This window comes from Vitis vinifera, chromosome 5 (genome assembly GCF_030704535.1).
Source record: "Vitis vinifera cultivar Pinot Noir 40024 chromosome 5, ASM3070453v1".
Lineage (NCBI taxonomy): Eukaryota > Viridiplantae > Streptophyta > Magnoliopsida > Vitales > Vitaceae > Vitis > Vitis vinifera.
Genome location: NC_081809.1, coordinates 11,469,473 through 11,494,984, shown reverse-complemented (window position 1 = coordinate 11,494,984; position 25,512 = coordinate 11,469,473). Strand labels below are relative to the sequence as shown.

At 34.9% G+C, this 25,512-nt stretch overlaps 2 protein-coding genes across 4 annotated transcripts; both read left to right on the top strand.

The window, feature by feature from the left end:
• The first annotated feature begins 1,023 nt into the window (after nt 1-1,023).
• LOC104879324 (pentatricopeptide repeat-containing protein At2g13600) lies at nt 1,024-16,204 on the top strand. Of its 2 annotated transcripts, XM_010651910.3 has the most exons (3): nt 1,024-4,010; nt 4,104-4,237; nt 15,866-16,204. In XM_010651910.3, exon 1 carries the CDS (start codon nt 1,347-1,349, stop codon nt 3,747-3,749), a length of 2,403 nt encoding a protein of 800 aa, XP_010650212.1. In that variant the 5' UTR covers nt 1,024-1,346; the 3' UTR covers nt 3,750-4,010; nt 4,104-4,237; nt 15,866-16,204. The 2 variants fall into 2 exon arrangements, with proteins under 2 accessions (XP_010650212.1, XP_010650213.1); XM_010651911.3 differs by lacking the exon at nt 4,104-4,237.
• Nucleotides 16,205-17,617: 1,413 nt separating this feature from the next.
• Nucleotides 17,618-25,189, top strand: LOC100266689 (PHD finger protein ING1). Of its 2 annotated transcripts, XM_002285574.4 has the most exons (6): nt 17,618-17,878; nt 18,843-19,030; nt 20,453-20,516; nt 20,672-20,771; nt 24,558-24,714; nt 24,833-25,189. In XM_002285574.4, exons 1-6 carry the CDS (start codon nt 17,791-17,793, stop codon nt 24,941-24,943), a joined length of 708 nt encoding a protein of 235 aa, XP_002285610.1. In that variant the 5' UTR covers nt 17,618-17,790; the 3' UTR covers nt 24,944-25,189. The 2 variants fall into 2 exon arrangements, with proteins under 2 accessions (XP_002285610.1, XP_059592938.1); XM_059736955.1 differs by having other exon boundaries at nt 17,660-17,878; nt 24,558-25,189.
• Nucleotides 25,190-25,512: the final 323 nt, after the last annotated feature.

The following is a 25,512-nucleotide window of genomic DNA, read 5'->3' as shown; positions in this document are numbered from 1 at the left end:
TTTTATATACAAAGTGTAAAAAATAGCATGAAGGTTCCAATTGGTTCCTTTGTAGAGGTTTATTTTGGAAGAATATGAAAAAAGCAATTGAAAATAAGTAAATATAAAAAAAAAATTAAAAATAAATAAAAATTTTGAAAATAAATAAACTTAGGTGGTGTTTGTTTTTTGATTGAATAGAAAAAACTAAATATTTTGGCTTTTTCTATTCAGCTAAAAGTAACCTGTTAACATCATCCAATATAACTAAAGTAAACTTATTATCAATAGGTTCAGTTTAGTTATGTTGGATGGTATCAATAGGTTACTTTTAGCTGAATAGAAAAAACCAATTATTTTGGTTTTTTTTATTCAGCCAAAAAACAAACACCACCTTAGTTATTTACATAAAGTCATTGTCTTGACTCATTTTCTAATTTTATACAAATTTGATTAATTAAATAAAGATTAGAAAAGAAATATTGAAAATTAAAAATAAATATATTTCATAGGTTATTATTATTATTTTATTTTAATGAGGACTTCAATATTTTATATTGAATCTTATTTTGAAGATATAATTTTAATTAAAAACTCTATCTTCAAATTACCACTTTAGTAGAATGCACTAAAATCATATCTTCAAATCATGACTTTAACAAAATACATTAAAATTTATATGTGTCTTTATCATTACAAAGTGTCATAAATTTGAAAATATTTTTGAAATTGTGGTATTTTAAAAAATATATATTTTTTAATTATGTTATTTTTAAAAAAAGGAAAAAGAAAAAAGCCCTCAACTATATATAAATGGTTCCATAGCATAAATCTACTATAAATGAAAATTAAAAATTAGAGAGTAGATTTTTTTCCTAATAAGACGGTGATTATAAGACATGTTTTTAACATTTTTAATATTTAAATAATAAAAATATTCAAATGTTATAAAAATACCTTTTAAAATCATTATCAAATTCACTCTAAATCTTATTAGCAATTTTGCATCACAATTTGCTAATAAATACATTTTTATCTCTTTGGAACAAGGATTTCTCTCCAAGTTATTATTGAAAAGAAGGAGCCAAATGTAGTTCTCTTCTTGAAGCCAACAGCTGATGCTAAAATCATCCAACCGTAAACAACTGAAAGTTGAAATATAACTTCCATTTCCCGCCAATGCCAAATCTGCAAAATCAACTACAAAAAACACAATTTCCTTTATTTTCCCTGCCCAAAATTGCTTCTCACACTCGCTTCAATTGGTCCCTCTATCGATTCCTCTCCTCCGCCATATCCACTGTCACATGCTTCAAGAGTTGCAAGCGTTTCTCCTTTGAATTGCTTACCGTCAATACCACAAATCCATGTATTCCCTTATCAAGACTTTTGCAGGAAATCGTCGATTCTTGCAATCCGTTTTCCTCTTCAAGAAGCTTCTCCTTTCACCCTCGTGGCTGAAACCAGACATACTCGTCTTCCCTCCGCTCATCAAGTCATGTGCTTATCTCCCTCATCCAAATTTTGGGTTTCTAATTCATGGGTATTTAATGAAGTGCGGATTCGGGAATTGGGTGGGTGTCGGAAATAGTTTAATCCGCATGTATATGAAGTTTGGGTATATTTGGGATGCTTACGGTGTGTTTGAAGAAATGCCCATTAAAGATGAAGATTTGTTTAATTCTTTAGTTTCCGGTTTTGGGTCAAATGGGTTTTATGATGAGGTGTTGGTTCTCTTTGAGCAGATGCTAGATGTGGGTTTGTTACCTTCTTTGGATTCTGCATTTTATGTAATTATGGCTTGTGGTGAATTGGGAAACCTGAAAAAGGGAACGTTGGTTCATGAGTTTCTAATTGAAAATGGGTTTGATAGGAATGTATCAATTTTGAATTCCTTGATTTCAATGTATATTAAGATTGGAAAGATAGATTCTGGGAGACGTGTTTTCTGTGACATGCCAAAAAGAGATATAGTGTCTTGGAATTCGTTGATTACAGCATATGCACGGAATGGTAATTGGGCTGAAGCATTCAACCTTTTCTTATCCATGAAAAGTGCTGAAGATTTGTTTCCAAACCGAATTACATTTTTAGGTTTATTGTTGGCTTGTGGACAAATTGGGAACCTTGATCTAGGAAAAAGTATTCATGGGCACTTGATTTGCACAGGATTAATTTCTGACCTCCGTCTTGGAACAGCTATGGTCAATATGTATGCGAAGTGTGATAGAGTTGAGTGTGCTCAGACCATATTTGAAGAGGAATTATTTGACAGGAGTTTGGTTTCATGGAACTCATTGATTGCAGGTTATTCACACAATGGTTATGATCAGAAGGCAACATTACTCTATGAAAGAATGATTTCAGAGTCAAATCTGAAACCTGATGCAGTCACATTTGCCAATGTGGTTCCTGCTTATGCAAGCTTAGCAGATATAAGAAGAATCCGATCAATCCACACATTCATTGTAAAGAAAGGCCTTGACATGGATGGAGATGTTGTTCTAGGAACAGCAATGGTGGATGCATATGGGAAGTGTCTAGATATAAAGGCAGCCAAATCCTTGTTCTCTGGCATTAAAAAACCAAACACTGCTACATGGAATGCAATGATTGCAGGGAATAATCTGAATCACCATGCTGACAAAAGCATGCTCCTGTTCCTTGAAATGCTTCAAAGCAAGGTGTTTCCAGATGCAATCACAATGGTCATGTTATTTCAATCCTGTGGTGAAATCGGATCACTAAAGGAAGGGACTATGGTCCATTGCTATTGCCTTTCTAAAGGTTTTTCTCCGCACCTTACTGTGGGAAACGCAATAATAGACATGTATATGAGATTTGGTTGTGTGAAAAGTTCACAACTCCTTTTCAATGAAATGTCTCTCAAGAATGTTGTCACATGGAACACAATGCTTTTTGGGTATGTCAAAATTGGTGACTCTGCCATGGCCATGAGAGTTTTCCGCCAGATGCAGTCAGAAAATCAGTACAAACCAGATTCAGTCACAATGATCTCATCCATTCAGGCCTCTGCAGCTATTTTGACCAGTTGTGGTGCTGAAATTGCCCATGGTTTCATAGCTAAGCTAGGACTTGACTCTGAAACACTGGTCATGAATTCTCTAATTGATGCATATGCAAAAACTGGTTTTATAGAAAAGGCAAGAAGCTTGTTTATGCAGATGGGTAATTTGAGGGACCAAAGCTCCTGGAATATAATGATTGCTGGATGTGGAATGAATGGTCAAGGGAGAGAAGCATGCGAGCTTGTGTCTCATATGGAAGAAGATGGCTACAGGCCTAATTCCATCACATTTACTTCTTTACTCTCATCTTGTAGTCATTCTGGCTTGATTGAAGAGGGTTGCTGGTACTTTGATATGATGATGAGAAAGTACAAAATCCAGCCAGGTTTGGAGCATTGGACTTGTATTATTGACATGCATGCAAGAGCAGGGAGGTTGGAAGAAGCATATCAATTAATAGAAAATGGGCTCCATCAGAATTCTGATGGTGATGCTTTGTGGGATTGTGATGCTGTTTGGGGAGCTCTTCTGAGTGCATGTAGGATGAACATGAACATGGAGCTTGGTTTGCTTGCTGGAGAAAAACTACTAAAATTAGCACCTGATAATTGTGGGTATCGGACGTTGCTATCAAATTTATATGCCTCAGGCAAGAGATGGGATGAAAAAGCAAAGTTGAGGAGAGAGTTTGAAGACCGGAGGCTGATGAAGAAACCAGGTCTCAGTGTGGTAGAAATGTGATGGATTGATAGCACATACAAGTGGACAGATGAAATCATGCTGTTTCAGGTAGACAAAATATGGAAAAAAATATGCAGAGAACTACATGGTTTCACCATGCTTTCTCAGTCTAAAGTAATGGGTGCAGTGATCTCTGCGAACAGTTAACTGAATATAATCCTTATCATTGGAAATTCATGAAGCACGGTGCACCTCTGGAGAATTGGAGATGGCTGTTAAGTGGGTCTGGTATGAGATTGTCTCCACTAGTGATGTTGTCAGGTATTCTTTCCATTCATTTATCCCATTCCCTTGCCCTGTTTACAGTTTTTGATTCTTCTAATTGATTAGGGTTCTAATATTGCTGATGTTCAGGATGGAACCTATTGAATTGAATTATAGGACACGACATCATGCATGTGTACAACAAAGCTGATTTAACTCTCAACCATGCTATGATTTTGATTTCATCCTTCCACAGTAGTTGGTTGCTGCCAAACTATATTGAGGTACTGAAAGATCGTACTTAGAATCTCGGACAGTAATACAATAGGCATGGTTATGCATGCATTTTACCAATGTGTGTTATGTTATTTCTGTGATGAATTCAGAATTATTACAAATATAAATGGGGAAAATCATGTTATTTACCCTTGTATCAACACCTTTACACCTGCAACTCTCCTCAAATTTTACAATATTTGCTCACTAGATTTAAGTGAATGTCATTTTGATTGAAATGAATCATATAGTGATTTCCTCCTTGATTGGATTAATCAATTAGCCATTTGATTTCAACCATTTGATTGAAATCAATTTGCTAATTGATTGTAGCAATTGTGCCATCCATCACTCCTGCCTATTTGAGCTAGCCCAGAGATCTATAAATACAGTTGCAGTCTAACCGTCTCAATATCCCCATCTTAGAGCTTCTCTCCTCTCCTCTTCTCTCCTTTTATGATGCCTTGTGATTATAACTTTATTTTTTCCTTTCCAAACAGTCAAACTGTACCATATTTGCTAACCATATTTGAGCCTTGATTGTCATTTTGATTCAATCAACCAGATAGTGATTTCCTCCTTGATTGAATCAATCAATTATCCATTCAATTGAAATCAATAAACTAATTGGTTGTAGCAATCACGCCTTTCATCAGTCTTTCTACCTATTTGACTTAGCATCAAGAGTCTATAAATACAGTTGTAGTCTAGGTTTCTCAGTATCCTCATCTTAGAACTTCTCTTCTCTCTTCTTCTCTGCTTCTATGAGACCTTGTGAGCTCTCTTCTACTTACAATCAAGAGTGGTTCTACTTATCTCTTTTACCACTCTTCTTGATTCCTTAGAGGAATAAGGAGTGCACCTCAAGCAATTTTGGTTGTTGAATCCTACAGGTAGAACACCAACTACTGCTCTATTGCATTGGGATACATTCTCCGAGGAGGGTAGAACTACTTTAAGGACAGTAACCTATCACACCTTAGCTGAAATCCGATAAGTTATATGCCTTTTATTTTTAGAAATTTATAGTCTATACTTGTGTTCTTGCGCCCCTCCCCTTTAATGGGACTTTTTTCAAAAGATGACAAGAAAGAGTTCTTTTAACCATAAATGTTGTGAACCTAGGACATATTTTGACTTATGCCAAACTAGAAGATAATTCTGAAAATTTGCTTGCATAGGAAAATGGTAGCAAGAAAGTTCGCCATGCAATTTTGAGTACTTGTCAAATGAATTATTTAACCCCTCTCAAGCATGCTAAAGAAATATTGGATAAGCTGAACAAAAACAATAGGTTCAAAAATAGAAGTCCAAGCAAAATCCATTTAATTAATTGGAAGGTGGTGTGTACTCAAAAGGAGAAGGGGGGTCTTGGTATTAGGAGGATGGGGTTACTGAACAAGGCTTTATTGGGCAAGTGGATTTGGAGATTTGCCGTTGAGAAAGATGTCTTGTGGAAGAAGGTGATCGGGGTGAAGCATGGGATGGAGGGCTGTGGTTGGAAATCTAAGGAACCTCAGGGGCCCTTTGGAGTAGGAGTTTGGAAGGAGATTTTGAAGGAGATGAGCTGGTGCTGGAATAACATGAAGTTCAAGGTGGGGAGGGGGACTAAGATCATGTTCTGGACTGATCATTGGTGCGGCAACGAAGCGCTGTCCCAAGCGTTTCCCCAAATTTTTGCCTTGGCAGTGTGCAGTAATGATTTGGTGAATGATGTATGGGACTTAAGGCTTGGCCAAGGAAGTTGGAATCTCAGATTGGCTAGAGATTCTACTAATTGGGAGCTGGTGTTAATAGAAGACTTGCTCTTTTTGCTAAGGGACATCAGGGTAACCCCAGAGGAGGACTCAGTGCTTTGGAAAGGAGGGGATTCTGCCAGGTTTCGGATTCGGGTGGCTTACAATCTGCTGGCAGCCCCTAATCCTCTTGTTTTTCAGGGAAAAAATATTTGGGTGGATAAGGTCCCAACCAAAGTGGCCTTTTTTGCGTGGGAGGCTACTTGGGAAAAAATCCTCACGTTGGATAGGCTGCAAATGCGTGGGTGGCAGCTTCCAAATTGTTGTTTTTTATGTGGTTGTGAAGAGGAAAATGTAAATCACATTCTTTTACACTGTACAGTGGTTAGAACCCTTTGGGAAATCGCCTTTGCCTTATTTGGGGTTCAGTGGGTGTTTCCAGAGAAGGTCAAAGAGGCGTTGTTCTGTTGGCGGGGCCCTTTTGTGGGTAAAAAAAGGAAGAAGATATGGAAGACCATTCCGTTATGTATTTTTTGGACGGTGTGGAAGGAAAGAAATAGGTTAGCTTTTAGAGGGGGTCTCTTGACTATTCAGACTCTTAAGAATTCTTTTGTTTGTAGTCTGTGGAGTTGGGCTAAGTTGTATAGGGGAGAGGAGTCCTCTTCACTTCTAGGCTTCTTGGAGTGGGTAGCGGTCCCCTAAGGGCTGGTGAGGTGTTCTTGTTTCTGTTTTTTTTTGGCCGTGTGGCTGCTTTGTATACCTCCTGTATGCGGTGCGGCCTTTCGGCCTTCTTTAATATATTTTCTGCTCTCGCTTATCAAAAAAAAAAAAAATAGAAGTCCAAGCCTAACTCAGTAAACAAGGTCCAAAACCCCACAATAACGAAGAATGAAGCTGTTGCATTTGTGGGAAGCTTATGCACCACACTACACAATGCCGCCATAGAAAGATGAGCGAGGAGTTCATCCTTAAGGCTAATCTGGTATAGACAAAGGTGATAGTTGTTATAGTCTCCACTGAGGTGCACATAGTCACCAATGTGAAGGACTAAGTGGTAGACTCTAGTGCTACTAGGCACATTTGTGGAAATAGATGTGTATTTTCCTCTTATACTACAATAGGGGAAGGCGAGGAACAGGTATGCATGGGTGGCTTATAACCTTCACTTGTGATTGGTAAAGGGAAGGTTCTTCTCAAGCCAACCTTAGGCAAAGTACTTGCCTTTAATGATGTCCTTCACATGTCTAACATTCATTGAAATTTGGAATTGGTTTCTCTACTTGGGAAAGTAAGGGTAAAGATCATGTTCAAGTTAGATAAGATCATTCACCAAGAGTGATGTATTTGTTAGGAAGGGATACTATAATCATGGCCTCTTTATGTTGAATTTTTCGGAACTTGTTATTGATGATAATGCTTCTACTACTGGTTGCTAAGTTGATTCCTCTGGAGTGTGACACATTAGACTAGGATATATTAACTTTTTTTTCATAAATGAAGAAAATGATTGACACTAGATTAATTCCTAAAATATCTCTCAAAAACCTTGGGAAATGTGGGGTATAAAATCACTGAAAAAAACATATAAAATTATTGAAAGAGAATTAGAAATATTGAAGTCTAATTCATAGCGACTTAAGAAATCTTAAAAATACAATGACTATAGGTGGTGAAAGATTCTTTTCATAACTTTTATAGATGACTACTCAAGGTATAGAAGAGTATACCTCTTGAGAAACAAAGGTGAAACCGGAGGGGCTTTCATAAAATATAAAATGGAAGTAGAAAACCTACTAAGTAAGAAGATTGACAAACTCAAAACCAATAGGGAGAGGAGAATATGAGTCTAACCCTTTTAAGACCTTTTGTTGAAAAACATAGGATCATTCATGAGATTACTCCATTATAATCCGCAGAATCTAATAGAGTGGTAGAAAGGAAGAGTAGGACCTTAAAGGACAATGAATATCATGTTTGTAAGTTCAAGAAAAACCTTAAACTTATGGGGGAAAACTATTTTCTCTATGTCTCACATTCAAAGTAGGATGCCCTATAAGAAAATTGGTAAAACGCCATATAAGCTATGGAAAGGCCATGCACCCAGCATACCTCAACATGTGGGGGTGCTTTGCAAAGGTTCTCTTAGCTCAACCTAAGAGATGAAAATTAGGTCCTAAAACCGTTGATGTGATTGTACGCACAAATTTCGTAAAAGTGTTGCGAAATTAGCAAAACAATAGCAAAAAATAATGTGAATAAAATATTTATTAAAACAAAAATATTGTGGGTACAATCTCAAAAATAATATTCTTTCCAAAAGAATATTTTCCCTCTGATTATTTCGCTTTGATCACAACTTGAAGAACGATAATGACGTTTTCTTGATTTTGAAGATCAATCAAGGGCCATAAGTGGCTTTTTCCTGAATGAACTTGTTGAATAGCGAAGAACACGTGTGTAGTCCTTTTGTCGTTTACCGAACTTGCATGGAGATTTGATGAAACTTTTTATTTTGTTGTGAAGCCTCTTTTCCCATATAAAGTTGCCTTTGGATTTTTTCTTTAGGATTTTCCTTTCTGGATTTTTCTGATTTCTTATTTTCTCCCATTTTTTTCTTTTTTCTTGAAAGAAATCACCTCTACTTATAGGTGAAGGTAGGGAATTCAAATTTTGGATTCCCGAATTTTAGTTGCTTAATTCAAGGGATTTAGTTCATTGATTGTAGCAACTTTTCTTCTTTTGAAGGTTTCACCAAGATGATAATAATAATAATAATAATAATAATAATAATAATTTTCTTATTATTATCATTATCCTTTTTATAATTGGAGATTAGATTTCACCAACAAGATAATAATAATAATAATAATAATAATAATAATACTTTTCTTCTTATTATTATTATTATCCTTTTTATAATTGGAGATTAATTTCATTTTTTTTAGGGAACTTATCCATAATAGGATATCCATTTATTTATTTTGAAGACCAAATTAGTGGTAATTTAATCCACTAAATTTTTTTAAGTATATAGTGATGTTTATAGGTTATGCTGAAAATAATGTAGCATATAGATTCTTAGTCATTAAATCTGACAACAACCTATCAGAAGTAAATACTATAATAGAAATAAAGAATGCTAATTTCTTTAGGGCTCTTTTTCCTATGAAAACTAATGGAGAAGATCAAATTCATAAATTAATTCTCTATGAATCTAATGAACATTCTGAGATTGAATTAAGAAATAAATGAGATAAAAAGTAACAAACCTTGGAGATGATTTCTAAATTTTCCTAATAGATAATGACCTAAAGGCTTATAAAGAAGAGATGTCTTCTCTTAATGCACCCTTCTGGAAAGAGGGTATAAAAAGTGAAATCAAATTAATCATGTTTAACCATACTTGGGAAGTAGTGGATCTACCTCCTGAAACAAAGATAATAGGTTGTAAATGGATCTTTAAATGGAAATTAAAAAAAAATGGGTCCATGGAAATGGGCATAGTTGGTTGCCAAAGAATATATACAAAGGATAGATGTAGACTATTTTGACACTTTTGCTCCTTTGAGTAGGGTTTTCTCCATTATAGTATTATTGACTCTAGCTTCCTTTCATAATGTGGTGATATAATAGATGGATGTCAAGATTGGGTTCTTGAATGGGAATTGAAAGAGGAAATCCATATGGATCAAGCAAAGAGTCATGTGGTTCCTAAAGAGAAGCAAAAGGTGTATATGATAGTTAAATCCTTATTTGGATTAAAACAAGTGCCTAAATAGTGGCAAAACAAGTTTGATCATGTTTGTATCCAATGGATTTTTCATTCATGATGCTAATAAATGTCTTTATTGTAAACTAGGGGATAATGCATGTGTTATTGTCTAGTTGTATGTCAATGATATGTTGATTCTTGGAAATAGCTTAGAGGTCATTTGCAAGACCAAGAGATTCCTAGGGTCTAACTTTGGCATGAAGGACATAGGAGAGGCAGAGGTGATTCTAGGAATTAAGATAACTGGAACACTTGATGAGCTTAAACTTTCTTAAGAACAATATGTTGAGAAAATCCCAAGGAAGTTTGAACACTTTAACCATAAGTTTATGTTAACTTCTTATGATTCCAGCTCATAGCTGAAGAAAAGTAGAGAACATAGTATTGTCCAACTAGAGTATGGTCAAATAACTAGTAGCCTGATGTACTTAACTAACTGTACCAGATCTGACATTGTCTATGTAGTGGGTAGATTGAATTAGTACACCTAAACTCTTGACCATGAACATTAAAATACTATTTATAGAGTACTTAAGTACTTGAGAGGTACCATTGACTGTGGTTTATGCTATAGTGGATTTCAAATGTGCTTAAAGGTTACAATGATGCTAACTATATTTGTGATGCAAATGAGATGAAATCAACAAATGGGCAAGTCTTTACCCTTGAAGGAGGAGCAATTTCTTTGAAGTTTTCCAAGCAAATTTGCATTGCTTGGTCCACTAAAGACCAAATTTATTACTTTAGAGAAGACAAGTTCTGAGGCTAAATGACTTAGAAACCTTTTGGCATATATCATGTTATAGAAGATATCAACACTATTGGTGTTTATGCACTATGATAGCTTGGTTGCAATAGCTAAGGCTAAGAGTAAGATATTTAATAAAAAGAATAGGCATATATGCTGAAGGCACAACATTGTGAGGCAATTGCTTGAGACATGGATCATATCTAGGGTTTTGTTCTGTCTTAATTAAATTTGGTCAATCCTCTTACTAAACCACTAAGTAGAAAATTAGTAGAAGAAAAATCAAGAGGGATGAGGCTTATGCCTAATGCAAAAGCAAAGAATGATGATAACCTAAAATACATGAATAGAGATCTCATGAAGTATGCTCATATAGGTAATAACAAGTTAATTATTTACTATGAAATGTTGTATCTAATACTTATATCTAAGAGTCCATCCTTAAGATGTGTGTGTGTGTGTCTATACTAGACGCATTACCAAGACCCGACTTGGAACACAGAAAAAAAAAAAAGATTTCTCCATAAAGCTTTACTAAACATGTCACCTAACTGATCTTCAAACTTGATGTAAGGAGTTATCATTTTCTTGCTCATCACAATTTTTCTAATAAAATGACAGTCCACTCAATATGTTTGGTCTTTCATGAAAACATCATTTACTAACAATGTGAATAGCAACTTGATTATCATAGTACATAGTCATAGACTTTTCAAGAGAATATCCAAGTTCTTGTAACAAGTTTTGAATCCTCATTCACTCACACATTGTATGTGTCATGGCCTTGTATTCTACTTCAACAACGGATTTAGCTACTACATTCTGCTTTTTACCACTCCAAGTAACTAGATTACCACAAACAAAGGTATGATACCCACTAGTGGACCTCTTATGAATTGAGGATCCTGTCCAGTCCACATCTGAAAGGCTTACATCATTAAGGTTAGAGTTGGACCTTCTTCTATAGAGTACTCCCATACCTATAGTACTTTTAAGATGTCTTAGGATTTTATTGCTTCTCAATGAATTTGCTTGGGTGCTTCCATGAACTGACTCACTGTACTAACTGGAAAAGTAATGTTAGGTAGGGTGATTGTCAAATAAATGAGCTTGCCCACTAGACTCTGATATCTTTTATCTGAAAACACAGGGTTATCATCTGCATTAAGCTTTACATTTTGCTCCATAGGAGTGTTACCTTAAGATTCTACACATTGCTTCTCAATGAATTTGCTTGGGTGCTTCTATGAACTGACTCACTGTACTAACTAGAAAAGTAATGCTGGGTCTGGTAATTGTCAAATAAATAGCTTGCCCACTAGATTCCAATATCTTCTTTCATATAAAAACACAAGGCTATCATCTCCATTAAGATTTACATTTTGCTCCATGGGAGTGTTAATTGGCTTTACTCCTAACATGCTAGTTTCATTAAGCAAATCCAATACATGCTTCCTCTTAGGACAAAACAGTCTCACATCTACTATGTGCAACTTCAATGCCTAAGAAGTAACACAATAACTCAAGATCCTTTATCTTAAAGGTATTTTTCAAGTAATTTTTCACTTTTTCAATATCTGTAACATCGCTCTTAGAAACAATAGTATCATCCATATATATAATGAACACTACTATGAGAGTTTCCCTATTGAGAACAAATACTGAGTGTTCATAATTACATCTTCTAAAACTAAATGATAGAAGAATAAAACTCAATTTATCAAACCAAGCTTGAGTAGAATGCTTTAGTCTTTAAGCCTTATTTAGTTTGCAAACTCTAACTGTTGACTCCCCCTGAGTAACAAACCTAGGTGGTTGATAGACTTCCTCACTAAAATCACCATACAAGAATGCATTCTTCATATCTAACTGATGTAAATGCCAACTAAAATTAACAGTTAAGGAAATTAAAATACGTACTAAATTAAGACGAGCAACAAGAGAGAAAGTTTTAAAATAGTCCACACCATAAGTTTGAGTATACCCCTTAATAATGAATTGATCTTTCAATTGCTTTTATAGTCCCATTTGGATGATACTTAATAGTAAAAACCCAGCAATGGCCTACAACATCCTTTCCTTGAGGCAAATCAAGGAGTTCCCAAGTGCCTCTATTTAGGAGAACATGCATCTCTCTTCCATGACCTTTTTCCACATAGTATGATTTAGGGCTTGAGATAAGACTTGGGATGGAAATCGAAGAGAAGGCATGAGTAGAACACTGAAAAGTGGAGGAAAGGTTATCAAAAGCTACATAATGAGTAAGAGGATAGTGAGTACAATTGTGTTTACATTTCCTGAGTGCATTAGGAAGGTTTGACTCATCGAGAATTGAGAGAACAAAAATAGGTGATAGTATAGGATCATCCATTGAAGAATTCAAAGGAGGTAGAGATAGAATTTGATCTACCTCAATGTCTGTAGCCAGTCTTTTCCATTCATACACTTGTGATAATTTGTATGTCTTAGATAAAGAAATATCAATAACAACAGGAAAATGAACAAACTTAGACTGAAATAAGTCATTTTCAAACCCTAGATGGAAAAGATAACCTATGATGTTTGCCAAGTTCACACAACTCACACTCAAGCTTATTGGACAACTTTGGAGACAATCCTAAGGAATGTGATTGCTCAAAAAAGGCCTAACCCAATCTATAAGGCTATTGGAGAGGAATAATAGACGAAGAGAAAGCAATAGCATTTGACATCATGAGACTAGAATTTAGACTCACTACTGAGATAATAAAGCCTATCTCACCTAAGTTCTCCACCAATCATTGTCTTCGTGTGGAGATCCTAAAAAAAATAATGAGTAGGAAAAAAGATAGCATCACAATTAAGTTGTTTAGTAAGCTAACTAACAGATAATAAATTAATAGGAAATTTAGGTACATATAGAATAGAATTAAGTTTAAAAGGAGATGAGGGAATGTGATATACCATCCCTTGATCAAGGATAGAAGAAGAAGATCTATCAGCTAGAAGGACCGAGGATATATTAGAAGTCTTAGTTAAGTGATATTATTAGGACTCTTCAGTCACATGACAAGAAGCTCCAGAATCTATAATCCAAGGGGAAGAAGAATAGCAAGTGTATCCAAATGTGCTAAGGTAGTAGTAGGGGCACTGATATTAGATTGCAAAGAACTTTATGAGGATTGTTGCACAAGTTTGTTATAATCATCTAAAGATAAGGCATAGACTCCCTACTGCCACATGCAAGTTGAACAAGAGTAGGAACATCAACTCCATCGTCAAAAAGGAGACAATCTAATTAACCCATGTAGGTGACCAAACTTATCCCAACATTTATCAGAGGTATGATTTGTCCTACTACAATGTGAGCATTGTTTACAATTCCAAGGCCCTTAATCCAGAAACCATTTAACCAAGCGCATGTCCGGGATCATTACCCTAAGGGAGGTTACACCATGTATACGTGCATGATTGGAGCCACATTTTACAACTTTATTTTATTTTTTCCCTTTCCAGAGAGTCAATCAATCAACTAATTGATTGTAGCAATTGTACCTTCCATCACTCCTTTTGCCTATTTGATCCCAACTTGGAGAGCCTATAAATATAGCTACAGTCTAGGCCCGTCAGAATCCCATCTCAGAGCTTCTCTCCTCTTTTCTCCTTCTTTGAGGCCTTGTGAGCTCTCTTCTATTTCCACTTGAGAGTGGTTCTGCTCATCTCTTTTACCACTCTTCTCAACTCCTCGAAGCAACAGAACATATAAACCTGTCATCTCTGCTTTGCGAAGGCATGCACCTCTGCTAGCAATACAATCTTAAAGATAGAACGCCCACTGCTGTCTGCATTAAAATATATTCTTAGATAAGCGTAGAACTACTTTAAGGACAATGATCTTTTTTACCTCTTAGCCGAAATCCAACAAATCATCTGCCTTTTATTTTTAGAATTTCCAATTTATACTTGTTTTCTTGCCTCTCTCTCTCTTGATATTTTCAATGCATAACTTGTGTGCTTTATGTTTGTATATAAATTTTGAACCCTTGGAACCCTAGAACAGTTCAGATCTGCACAGACATTCATGATGCAAATTTCCGTTTCCCACCCCAATCTTCTCTTGTCTGACGTTTAACTCCAGATTTATGAAAGATCATCTACTTGATTGTATGTAATCACAACACCTGGACTTGAAGTCTCATTGAAAATGAAGAATTGTAATGAGGCTGAATCATGGATGTTGTTAAGGGCACACCTAGGCCCAAGATACAGCGACTCCCTAACTACAGCGTGTTGCCTGCCAAGTCACATGCCTTTTTTTATAGGTGCGACTCATATATATATATATATATATATATATAGATATAGATATATAATTATTCTTGAAATTTCAAACTATGGATTGAAGCTTTTTTTCTTTTTTAACAATTGCATCATTTTTTATTGGATGCTTCTTTTCAATGCCTGGAATTTTGATTCTTTTTGTTGCTTGCTTTAAAGTTTGAGTCATATTTGATAACATTAAATGTATTATAGATGAGAATGATTTATAAAATTGAACATGCAAACTAGATTTCACCCCACTTCACTAGGTGCACACCTTGGTTGCTCCTTGCCCTAAAGCCCCAGGATAACTTTGCCCCTAGGTGCTTACACACACACACACACGAACAGGCATTTAACACTTCATGGCCTTGCACATACTTGATTCCTTGCTGCTTTATCTGATGCTTTATTTTGATCGTTGCATCTTTGAGCCTCAAAATTCATGGTGCTTGCAAATGGTGGACTCACCTGGATGGCCTTAGTCTAGGGCTATGATAGAAGAGCATAGTAACCATAACAGTGCCACACTTTGGTCAGATATATAAAGATAAAACGAGGCATCTGAATTTGGTGGAAGATAATGTAATTATGGTATCGCTATGCTATTGCTAGTTGCAGTCTTAAGATTTGTATCTGTATGCTGCATAAAGTGTTAGTTGTTAAGTCTTTACATGATTAAATCTGGAAATAAGCCTAAAGGTTTTATGTATTAAGATTTAAGACATTCTTGACCACGAGGCTTTCCTTTGCTGCTAATTTCTACATTGTTTGGAAAATTTCCTTGTGCTTTTAGAACAATTTAACTACTGCAGTTATGATTATCATTTTTTTTTTAATTTTTTTAAATCTTAAGAATGTAATTAATGATGGAATATCTCATATGCGAATCAAGAATGAGGTTTTTTGTTAGTGAAAATAGTGATTTATGGCACTAGGCTTGCTTCCAAAATTGCTGATAAGAAGGTAGTCAGGGTTATTCAGGCATATAATTTGGTATGTGGTGGAATTAATTTCTATCAAGCGTGCATGCATACAATTTCGTATTTCCCATCATCTAACATCGTTATTTATCATGCAGTACACCAGCTCATGCATGCTCAAAGTTGGTTTGAGACTCTGAATCAGACCAGTTACTCCTACTGCTACTACAATTAACAGCGATTGGATCTGGCACTGCGCCTCGATGCAAGAGAGTTAATTTCAAGATCATAACTAAGTATGCATTCGGATATACCCCTTATTTTCTGCTTCTGAAAACAGAAAATTTAATATGAAACACAAGAATTCAAGCTTATATATGTTGAAAAGGGTCAACAGAGATCATAATCCTGGGGTTTTATGTTAAGAATTTTGTGGATAATATCCCTATCTTAATCAATTGGTGTTGGTCTCCCTGTTTGAACCAACAAATTTTGTAGCGATGTTGTCAATGGCAAGTTTTGGAGTGTCCATTAGTTTTATGTGTAGTGGTTCAGGAGGAACTATACTTCATTTTCAAGGGAGTTGCATTATGGTCTATTTGACAAGATCACAATATGATATGCCGGAGAGCTTCCTACCTAAATATTATTTTTGGTGCTTTTGATTTACAATTTTGTTTGAAAGATACACTGGTTTGGAATTTTCCGACTCTAATCAGAGCTATCCGTCCCAAGAATAAGTACAAGACTTTGACGAAGGCTACACATAAGTTGATCTAGATTTTAGGCTTTGGATTTTAGGTTGGTATATAAACATATTTAGAGTGCGTTTTATAGTGATTTTAAAAAGCGTTTTTATCATTTTTTTAATACTTGAATAATAAAAAAAAATTTAAGTATTAAAAATGTTGGAAATATTTTTTAAAATCATTATCAAACGGACTCTTAGAATACATTTAACAATAATTTTAAAAAGTGTTTTTAGTCTTTCTAATACTTAAAATATAAAAATTTTAAGTGGTATAAAAACCAAAAACATTTTCTAAATTAAACTTTATCCTTTATATGAAAGTCTGATATAGAAAAACATTATCCTTATTTTATCCTAATATCTAAAACTCTCTCGGAACTTTTTAATAATCAGTCTCTAACATCCATTAACTTTAACAAAATGTTAAAGAGACGTATTAAGGAGGATAATGTGTTGCATTTAGGACCATAATTTTCAATAGTTCTAACCCCTCAATTTAGTGTTCAACATAGGTAAGATTTGAGTAAGTTAGAGTTGTGTTTTGTTTAGAAAAATATCAATCCGAAAATATTAGAGTTGACATAATTTAATGTCCGAGTAATATGTGTAAAGTTGAATCGTATATTATTTGTTTATAATTATATTATATATTGTTTTGTTAAAATATAAAAAACATAAAAATAATAAGAAAAAATCTAGCATTTCTTATTAACTAATGAATCTATAATTTTCTTTAATTATTAAAGTATATATTTAATAAAATAATTTAATAATATAACTTAAATAAAAAAACAACTTTAAATAATAAATAAAAATAATTTACTTATTTTTCAATCCATATTTTTATTTTATCCTTTTATCTTTATTTATTATAATTACCTTCAAGATCTTTTTTACTATTTCATAACTTGTATTATTACTCGATCTTATTTATTGATGATTTAAAATAAATTTTAAATTAATTTTATCCAGAATTGTCAATCGAAGGTTTTGTGCATTGGATTCGTTAACAGAGTGTATTGATATTTAAGTTTATGTTTCTTCTTATAATTAAAGCAATATTTATGGGTGAATTTTGTAAATACCAAATAAGGAAAATAAATTACTCTGTATTTCAAATAAAAATATATTTCTTTTCTGGCGATAGACTCAACAGTCAACACAAGCCAATAAGGTCCTTCCTCCTTCGAAGCAATATATTAAACCTGAAGGGACCAACTGGTAAATAAAGAAGGGTGTGAAACAAAATTAGTAGCTTTTACAGGGACTATCCCTGATCAGAGACTCAATCCCTTGGCCTTTGTTCTTTTAGGGTTTCAATATCTGGAAATCATGTTCAATTACTCAGATCTGGAATCACTGCCCAATGTTTTACAAAGAAAGTATGCTTTGTTGCGTGATTTAGATAAAAGCTTACAGGGTATGAGATTTTATTGCAGCGATGCCCATGTTTTGTCTTTGTTTTATTTTTTTTTGCTTTCTCGTTCTTCAGTTATCTTCTCCTGACTTCCCTGATTCCAGAAGCAGAAAATATAGTTTTTTTAATTTCGAGGAGGAGTAATTGGTTTGCTTTTCTGGGTTAGGCTTGGTTCTGGACTTGGGTGTGGACAATTGTGACTAGGGTTTCTGTTTTGGGGGGCGAAAAGTTAAAATCAGTCATAACCCATATAGTGTTGAATTCTTGAGCATGGAATCTCTATGTTGATTGTTATTTTATTAGGGAAGTGCTACCGAGTTCGTTTTGGAACTAATACAAGACTAATCTCATAGTTCAATTGTAGTGTTTCTGGCCTGAATTGATGGGGCAGAGTCAAAGCTGGAGATTAGGTTAAAATTTGAGCCGAGGATGAAATTATAAGTGCATGACAGAGAAGCGTGAAAGCATTGGCAGTGGGGAGTAGGGTTGGAAGTCAGGTTGAATGTGGATGTTATAACTCAAAAATGGATCCAATACAATTTTGTTTCATGTGGGTGTTCTGTGCAGGATTAGCAATCTTATAATTTTTCAAGTATCTGAATTTTCATAATTTATCATAGGGAAGAACTGTTCTCATCTAAAACTTTAAAACTAACAGAAGTATAAAGGGAGTTTATTATCTTGAATATTAGTTGAGTAGGCCTTTTTTTCTGTAGCATGTGAAACTCTGATATGATGTTAGTCTCAACTTGTGATAAGTGAATATGAAAGACTCAAAGAGGAGATAATGGTGGTGAATTTTTTGTCATGCATGAAATGATATTTCTGTCTTTTGAAGCTGTTTGGTTATTCAAATGTTCAGCTTTAACTGTTGATTAATGAATATGTATATTTTTTGAGCTAGGGTTTTGCTTTTCCAGTTATGGGGCTTTTGAAGTACATTGTTTTTGCTTTTGTATACAAACAGAAATCCAACGGCAAAATGAGCAGCGTTGTGAGCAAGAGATAGAGGATATTAAGCAGGGAGTCAAGTCTGGTAATATTACGCCAGATCCTTCACTCATCAGATTCTCAGATGAGGCACTGGATGAGCAAAAACATTCAATCAGGATTGCTGATGAGAAGGTTGCTTTGGCTGTTCAAGCATATGATTTGGTAGGAAACATGGCCCTCCATATTTCCCTTTTCATTATATGACTGCCCTTGTTGCATTGTTTGGGTTCAAACATTATAATTCAGTTATTTGGATCAGGAGCTGCTTTATGATCTTTCTCTTTCCACATTCATTGTTGATGGACAGATGCTGTTTCTACTTCTGAATTACATGTTTGCACAAATTATACCATCTCTCTCTCTCTCTCTCTGGAACAAGTTATCATATTGATAATCCAAGAATGCTCATAGATAGGACTTCCATAGAGCTTTAAGTGATGATAGTGCCACCAAATTCCTCAAAATTTTCCATGATTCCATGGTGGTTCTGTGATGTTCTGCCATTCCAGTTCTTTCATTTAGCCTGTAACTCTTTTATTATTTTTCTTTTTCTACATGAATGTGAGGGTGTCTGTATTGATGGGGGAAGGTTTTTCTTTTTCAAGATGAATGGGAGAGTGTCTGTGTTGATGGGGAAGGGGGAGTGTATTGTAGTTTCTAATTTTCTATTTCTGGTTGCATTCTTCTCCAAACCCTCTCTCTCTCTCTCTTGCTATCTCTAACAAGTTATCATGAAAAATTTATTCAAAAAAAATGTTAGTGGATGGGACTTTCCTAAGTGATGATACTGCACCAAGTTCCTTAACTTTACTTTTTATAATTCTGTGGATGTTCTGGATGTTCTGCCAGTCCAACCGTTTCATTTAGTCTGTAACCATCCTTTTTCCCTTTCTGGGTCTGTGGTTTTTTTGGGGGAAGGGAAAGTGTGAATTAAGTTTTCTCTTTCTTGCCATGTCTAGGAAATTAAAATTTATGTTTCACTATTGATCATCCATCACTCTGAATTTTATTATTTGAACCTTATTTTGTGTTTGAAGAAAAGTTGTTCTGCTCATTATAAGATAATGCTTTTCAAGCCTCCATTTTTGTACGTCCGATAATGTGATACCTAGAAAATGATTGAAGAAATCAATTTTTTTAACTATTCAATAATTTGATATTTTTATCATCTTATAACTAAGGAATCAGGCATGTCATAGAAATCAAATCGGTTCTTTGTGTTCTACATAGCATTTAAACCCTCCATGTTCTAGGGTTTGCCACTTTCTGGCCTTTTAATTTATTGTAAAAATTACTTATTATTGAAAGGCATTTTATGATTTCAACAAATGATTAAAATGTTATTTTTTTTACAAAAATATAGTTAGTGATTTGAGGACATCTCCTGTTCTCCAGACCTAATTATTGACTTACATTTGGGTGGAGCTAAATGGACTACTCCAATTTCCATCCACAGTATCCCCAAAGTTTGTTGAGGCATGTAATAAAGGAGCAGTGACTATTTTCTGGATTATGAGGAATTTATTGGACCTTATCATTGTTAAGTTCTTTTAGTGACGTTGTTTGTTTATAACCATGGAACAGGTAGATACACACATTCAGCAACTTGATCAATATCTGAGAAAATTTGATGAAGATATTCGGAGAGGTACTCAATCTATTTATTTTCCATCATCTTGATTGTAAGTGACACAGAGTATCAGAATACAGTTTGGCAGCGTTGATGTTTCAGTAGCCACAAAAATATTTCCCCTTTGGTCATGTCAATTGCCCTAATTTCAGATGTAATTTGACTCATGACAGAAAGAGATGGCATTGCTGGAACAGGGTTGCCTGCTCCAATTCCTGATAGTGGAACGAAATCTGGAAGGGGTAGTGAAAGTAGTAGAGGAGGGCGTAAGAAGTATCAATCTTTTCTAAATTTTCCTTTTTGAAGTTCACTGCAAACTTATGTCCATTTGTTGACAATTTGATGTGAATTGGTGCTTTCTTGTTTTGCAAGTTAAACTGTTGAATGCCAAGTTACTTCATATTGAAATTTATGAGATCGAATTTGACATCTAAAGATATAAAGTCCAGTACTCAATGTTCTTTTTTACTAAAAATTGTATTGAATATGAAGATTCAGTTGGGCAAGGATGGTTCTCCCACACACATGCCTAGACACATATGTACACATACACATTACACAGTCAGCACACATGCAGGCTGTTTAGGATGAGGCAACATCCATATCATAATTACTGGCATAAATTGCTAGGGCAAGAAATGGTTTTAGGGGGCTAAGTATTGTAGTAGAGATTCACAATCTCATTTGCCAAATAGGTCTAGTTCATTAACCTTGACTAAAAGATTATTTTTTAGCAATTAAAGGTGAAGACAAGAAGAATGAGATCCATTTTTTGTAAATGGCCCAGTATTTAAGCCACAGCATTAGATACCTTACAGTCTATCTGTGCTGTTTGTCTCAATGTTTTTTTATCCAAAATAAGAGAATTTGATAATTAGAATCCAAAGCTGATTGTTTTTAGGGAAAAAATTTACCGTTTTCCTAATTATTTGTGATTGCCAGGTTGGTTTCATTTCTTAATTGGATCAAATATATACCAACCTAGTCATTGATGGATTGGTTTATTTATTTTTAAGGAAGAAATATATATATATTATATATTTTTTGAATTCTATTTGTGAGTTTGATAAGGAAACTGCTACTTGTAGTAGAGGATTTAAGTTGAACAAAGGCTAGAGTTTTTGTTTGTTATTTGGGTCAAAAATGATTTTATAACATTTTCTCAGGGTTGGGTTATGGCTTTGGGTTAATTGAGAGCAGTCATACTGATAATTTGGTTTTGGATGGCAATAATTGAAGCAAGGTTGGTCAATGTCTGTTCCATTTTTGCCACATCTCCTTGGAGCAATCATATTGTTGCATCTCCACAAACACTTGAGTGCATAAAGAAAAATATAAGGTGGAAACTGATGCATCCATGAAATTATTTGTCTTATATGTGATTAGCTGTTAGTAGCTTCCAAATGAATTAGTGTTGGATAATATTTTTTATTTCTAATTTTTTGAGGAATTCATTAGGTTATTTCATTGGAAAGAATAAGGAAAAAGAATGGAAAGTTACTCCTTTGTGTTTGTTTTGGACCATTTGAAAAGAGAGAAATTGAAATTCGTTTGACAATGTGGAACATTCATATCATGGGTGCTGAAGGAGAGAAGCTGATCTTCTCCATGTTTGGAATAGCATGGGTGCTGAATTCTTTAATAGGAGTGCATGGATCTTTCATTGGAAAGAAGTGGAAGAAAGAATGGAAAGTTACTTCTTTGTGTTTGTTTTGGATCATTTGGAAGGAGAGAAATTGAAGGGTCTTTTGACAGTGTGGAACATTCATATCAAGAGCATAAAACCTCTTTCATATGTAATTTCTCTGGAGTTTAAAAGAGGCCTCAGTGTCTATGGTAGACTTTGTTGATTGGTTAGACTGCAAGCAAAGGGATGGAGTGGTTTTTTGTCTCTCTTGTTGTTCTTTGCTATATTGTGCCCTTATATATGTCCAGTGTACTCCGGTCTGCCTTTTTGAAAAGCCCTATTAATATATTTCTTTATTTTCCCATTAATTATTATGTTTGGATATCCTATTAAACACGAGGATAAATATATATATATATATATAGATGTATATGATGCTTTTCCAAAGCGCCATCTGATTGATTGTCATCTTCTAATTTGGTAATGTTGACATTAGCTAGCGTGTCGATGCTCGAAATAAGTGCCATTATTTATAAATACCGGTGCTTTTTGAGTGTCATTATATGTGAACAAATCATTCAATTTAGTGACACTCAAATAAAGCGTCATCATATAGTTGTGAACTACCATGATGCTTGAAAAAAGTGGCAACATCTTTTTAGTACTTTTTAGTACTTTTTAGTACTAAACCTTGATGCTAAAAATAAGCCTCATGTTTTAGCACCCTTAACAACAAGGCTTAAGAAAAGCACCATCTTCTTGCTATGTAAATAAGTTGTCCTTTCGTATAGCCCGAGTTTTTATTTCTTTAACCCTTTCCTTTTCTCTCCAAGACAAATAATTCAACCTGGGTTTGCCAGTCAAAAAATCTGAAGATCCAAGGCTCCTTCCAAATTCAAATCATTTGTGTGGCTAATGGCTTTCAATAGAGGTAAGTACCAACTATTTCCTTCAAATTAGAGTATCCTATGGTGCACCTATCTGTCCTCATAGATGCGTTGCTTAGAAGGGAGAATTCGTGGATCATGTGTTTTTCCATTGCCCTTTTGCCCCTTTGCTCATGGCTTTGGCTGTCCTATTCTTCATGCTGATTCAGTGGATTGCTGCCAATGAAATTGAGATATGATGATGATCAGCTTCTAGAGATTTAGCAAGAAAGTTAGAAGCAGAACTCTGGCATTTTTAGTTTTTTGAGACTCTGTAGTTGATTTGGGCAGAGAGGGATGCACAGTTTTTTTGGGGAGACAGATCTTCTCTGGAGTCGAGGCTGCAACTTCATTTATTGGCCTCTTACTGGGTTTCCATTATATTCGATGATGTCAACTTGACACCATGGAATCTAGGGATTTATTGGCATCTGTCTTACCTTGATTTTATTTGGATTGGAAAGCCCATAGGAATGGAGTGATCCTTTTTATCTAACTGATATAAGTAACAAAAATTTTAAATAACAAACAAAGTTTTCCTATTTGAAACTCCTAGTGATCTTCAACCAATTACGTGCTTTGAAATAATTACTAGGAGTAAGTTCTATAGCCTGTTTCCAATACCTGGTTTCTTGATCCAACCAAGCTTCCGATATTTCGGGATCTCTTTGTCAAATGGCCTGCTGTCCCTGATCGGATTAGACAGGTCAATTCTTTTTGATGCCCCATGTTAATCGAGATCTCCTGTACTCCCCCAGGAATGCCTTTCTGAATTTCTTATTCTTGGGCTTTATTAAGGGCTTGGATTTTTCCCTTTTTTGTATGAGGGATATCTTGGCATTCTTTATTTGGGGTTTGTATTCCCAATAAAACTTTTTTGTTTTGCCAAAAAGGAAAAAAACAAAAAAAGACAAAATCTTGATTCATTCCTAAAACTGCCAACCCTCTGTCGGTGTTAGTGTTAGTGTGTATTTTTATTTTTATTTTTAATAAAGCAAACTAAATCAAAATGTCTGCGGTATGATAATCAATTCCCAAATTTCCACTAGTATGGCTATTATTACAATAATTCACGAGTCAGTTACAAAATCCTGGAGTTATTTGAAAGGACTGCCAAGTAAGAAGACATCATTTATAGTTTCTTTACATGCATGGCTTTTCTCAATCTCATGTTGTTGTGGTCTTCAGATGTCGATATTCTCCCAAATAATTCTTGATTTTTGTATCATCCAATGGCAAGTAATTCTCAATTCTCTTTTTCTGCATGGGTTTATAAGAAAAAGATATGGCTGTGTAAGTTTTTTGGCTTCCCAAACTATGTCCTGATGAAAATTTGCTGACACTTTAATGATGGGAACTAGTTGAAATGAAGAATCTGATTGCTCCACTTGACCCTATCTGTGATATGCATACATTGTTCTCTGATCTCATGCTGTTGAAAGTCCAAATTTTACTGTGCTACTTTTGTGGGAAAATATGATTGTTTAAAATGACCAATTTTTGCAGAACACGCTTGGCCGCAGCAGCGGCTGCTGCACCAGTAACAGCAGCAGCAAACCCAACCAGTATGGATTTAGATTTACCTGTGGATCCAAATGAACCAACATATTGCATCTGTGACCAAGTTAGCTATGGGGAGATGGTTGCATGTGATAACCCTGATGTATGCACCAGTGCTTTTTTGTTTTTATATTCTCAATCTGTATTCATGTGCTTTTCTCATTTTAATCTTACATTCTGGGCCTACAATCTGATCAAACCTCTGCTCCATTTTCTGCCAGTGCAAGATAGAGTGGTTCCATTTTGGCTGTGTTGGTGTGAAAGAACGGCCAAAAGGAGCATGGTATTGTTCAGACTGTATTGGAATGCAAAAGCGGCGGAAAGGCAAATGACTAGTGACATTTGTTTGTCAATGTGTTGTACTTGTACAGCCTTGATGTGGACTTTGATGTAATACTAGCTTCCTTTTCTCTTGAACCTTTCTTTTGGATTGGTGGGGAGGGAATGAACTATGGGATGCTGGAGATTTATCTTCACATCACACCCATATCCATATCCATATCCGGCGCTTGTTTGAAACTGGCTTTTATCACTAGAATGAAATGACATGAAAGTATCGTATCTGTTTTGTGGAGGAACTTGTTTGTACTCTTGGCTTTCTTGGGTACACTTGTTAGTTGCTTTTTAGCCTCCTGTGATACTTCAATACTGCATGCTTGCGGTTTTATATAGAGTAAGGCACAGTATGCGGTCAAGTCTCAGAGTAGATTTTTGGTAGTGGCCTTGTTTTGAGTTGGAAGCAAGCAAAAGGCTGGATGTTCTTGTGAGAAAAGCCAATGGTAAGAAAAACTTTTGTTTTGAAAACCAAATTGGCCTGGTCAGTTTGACCAGTCAGACCATTGATCAGAGCTTGGTCCTGTTTGATCCAGGCTTTGGAACCGGATGGACCGGCAGTTGGACG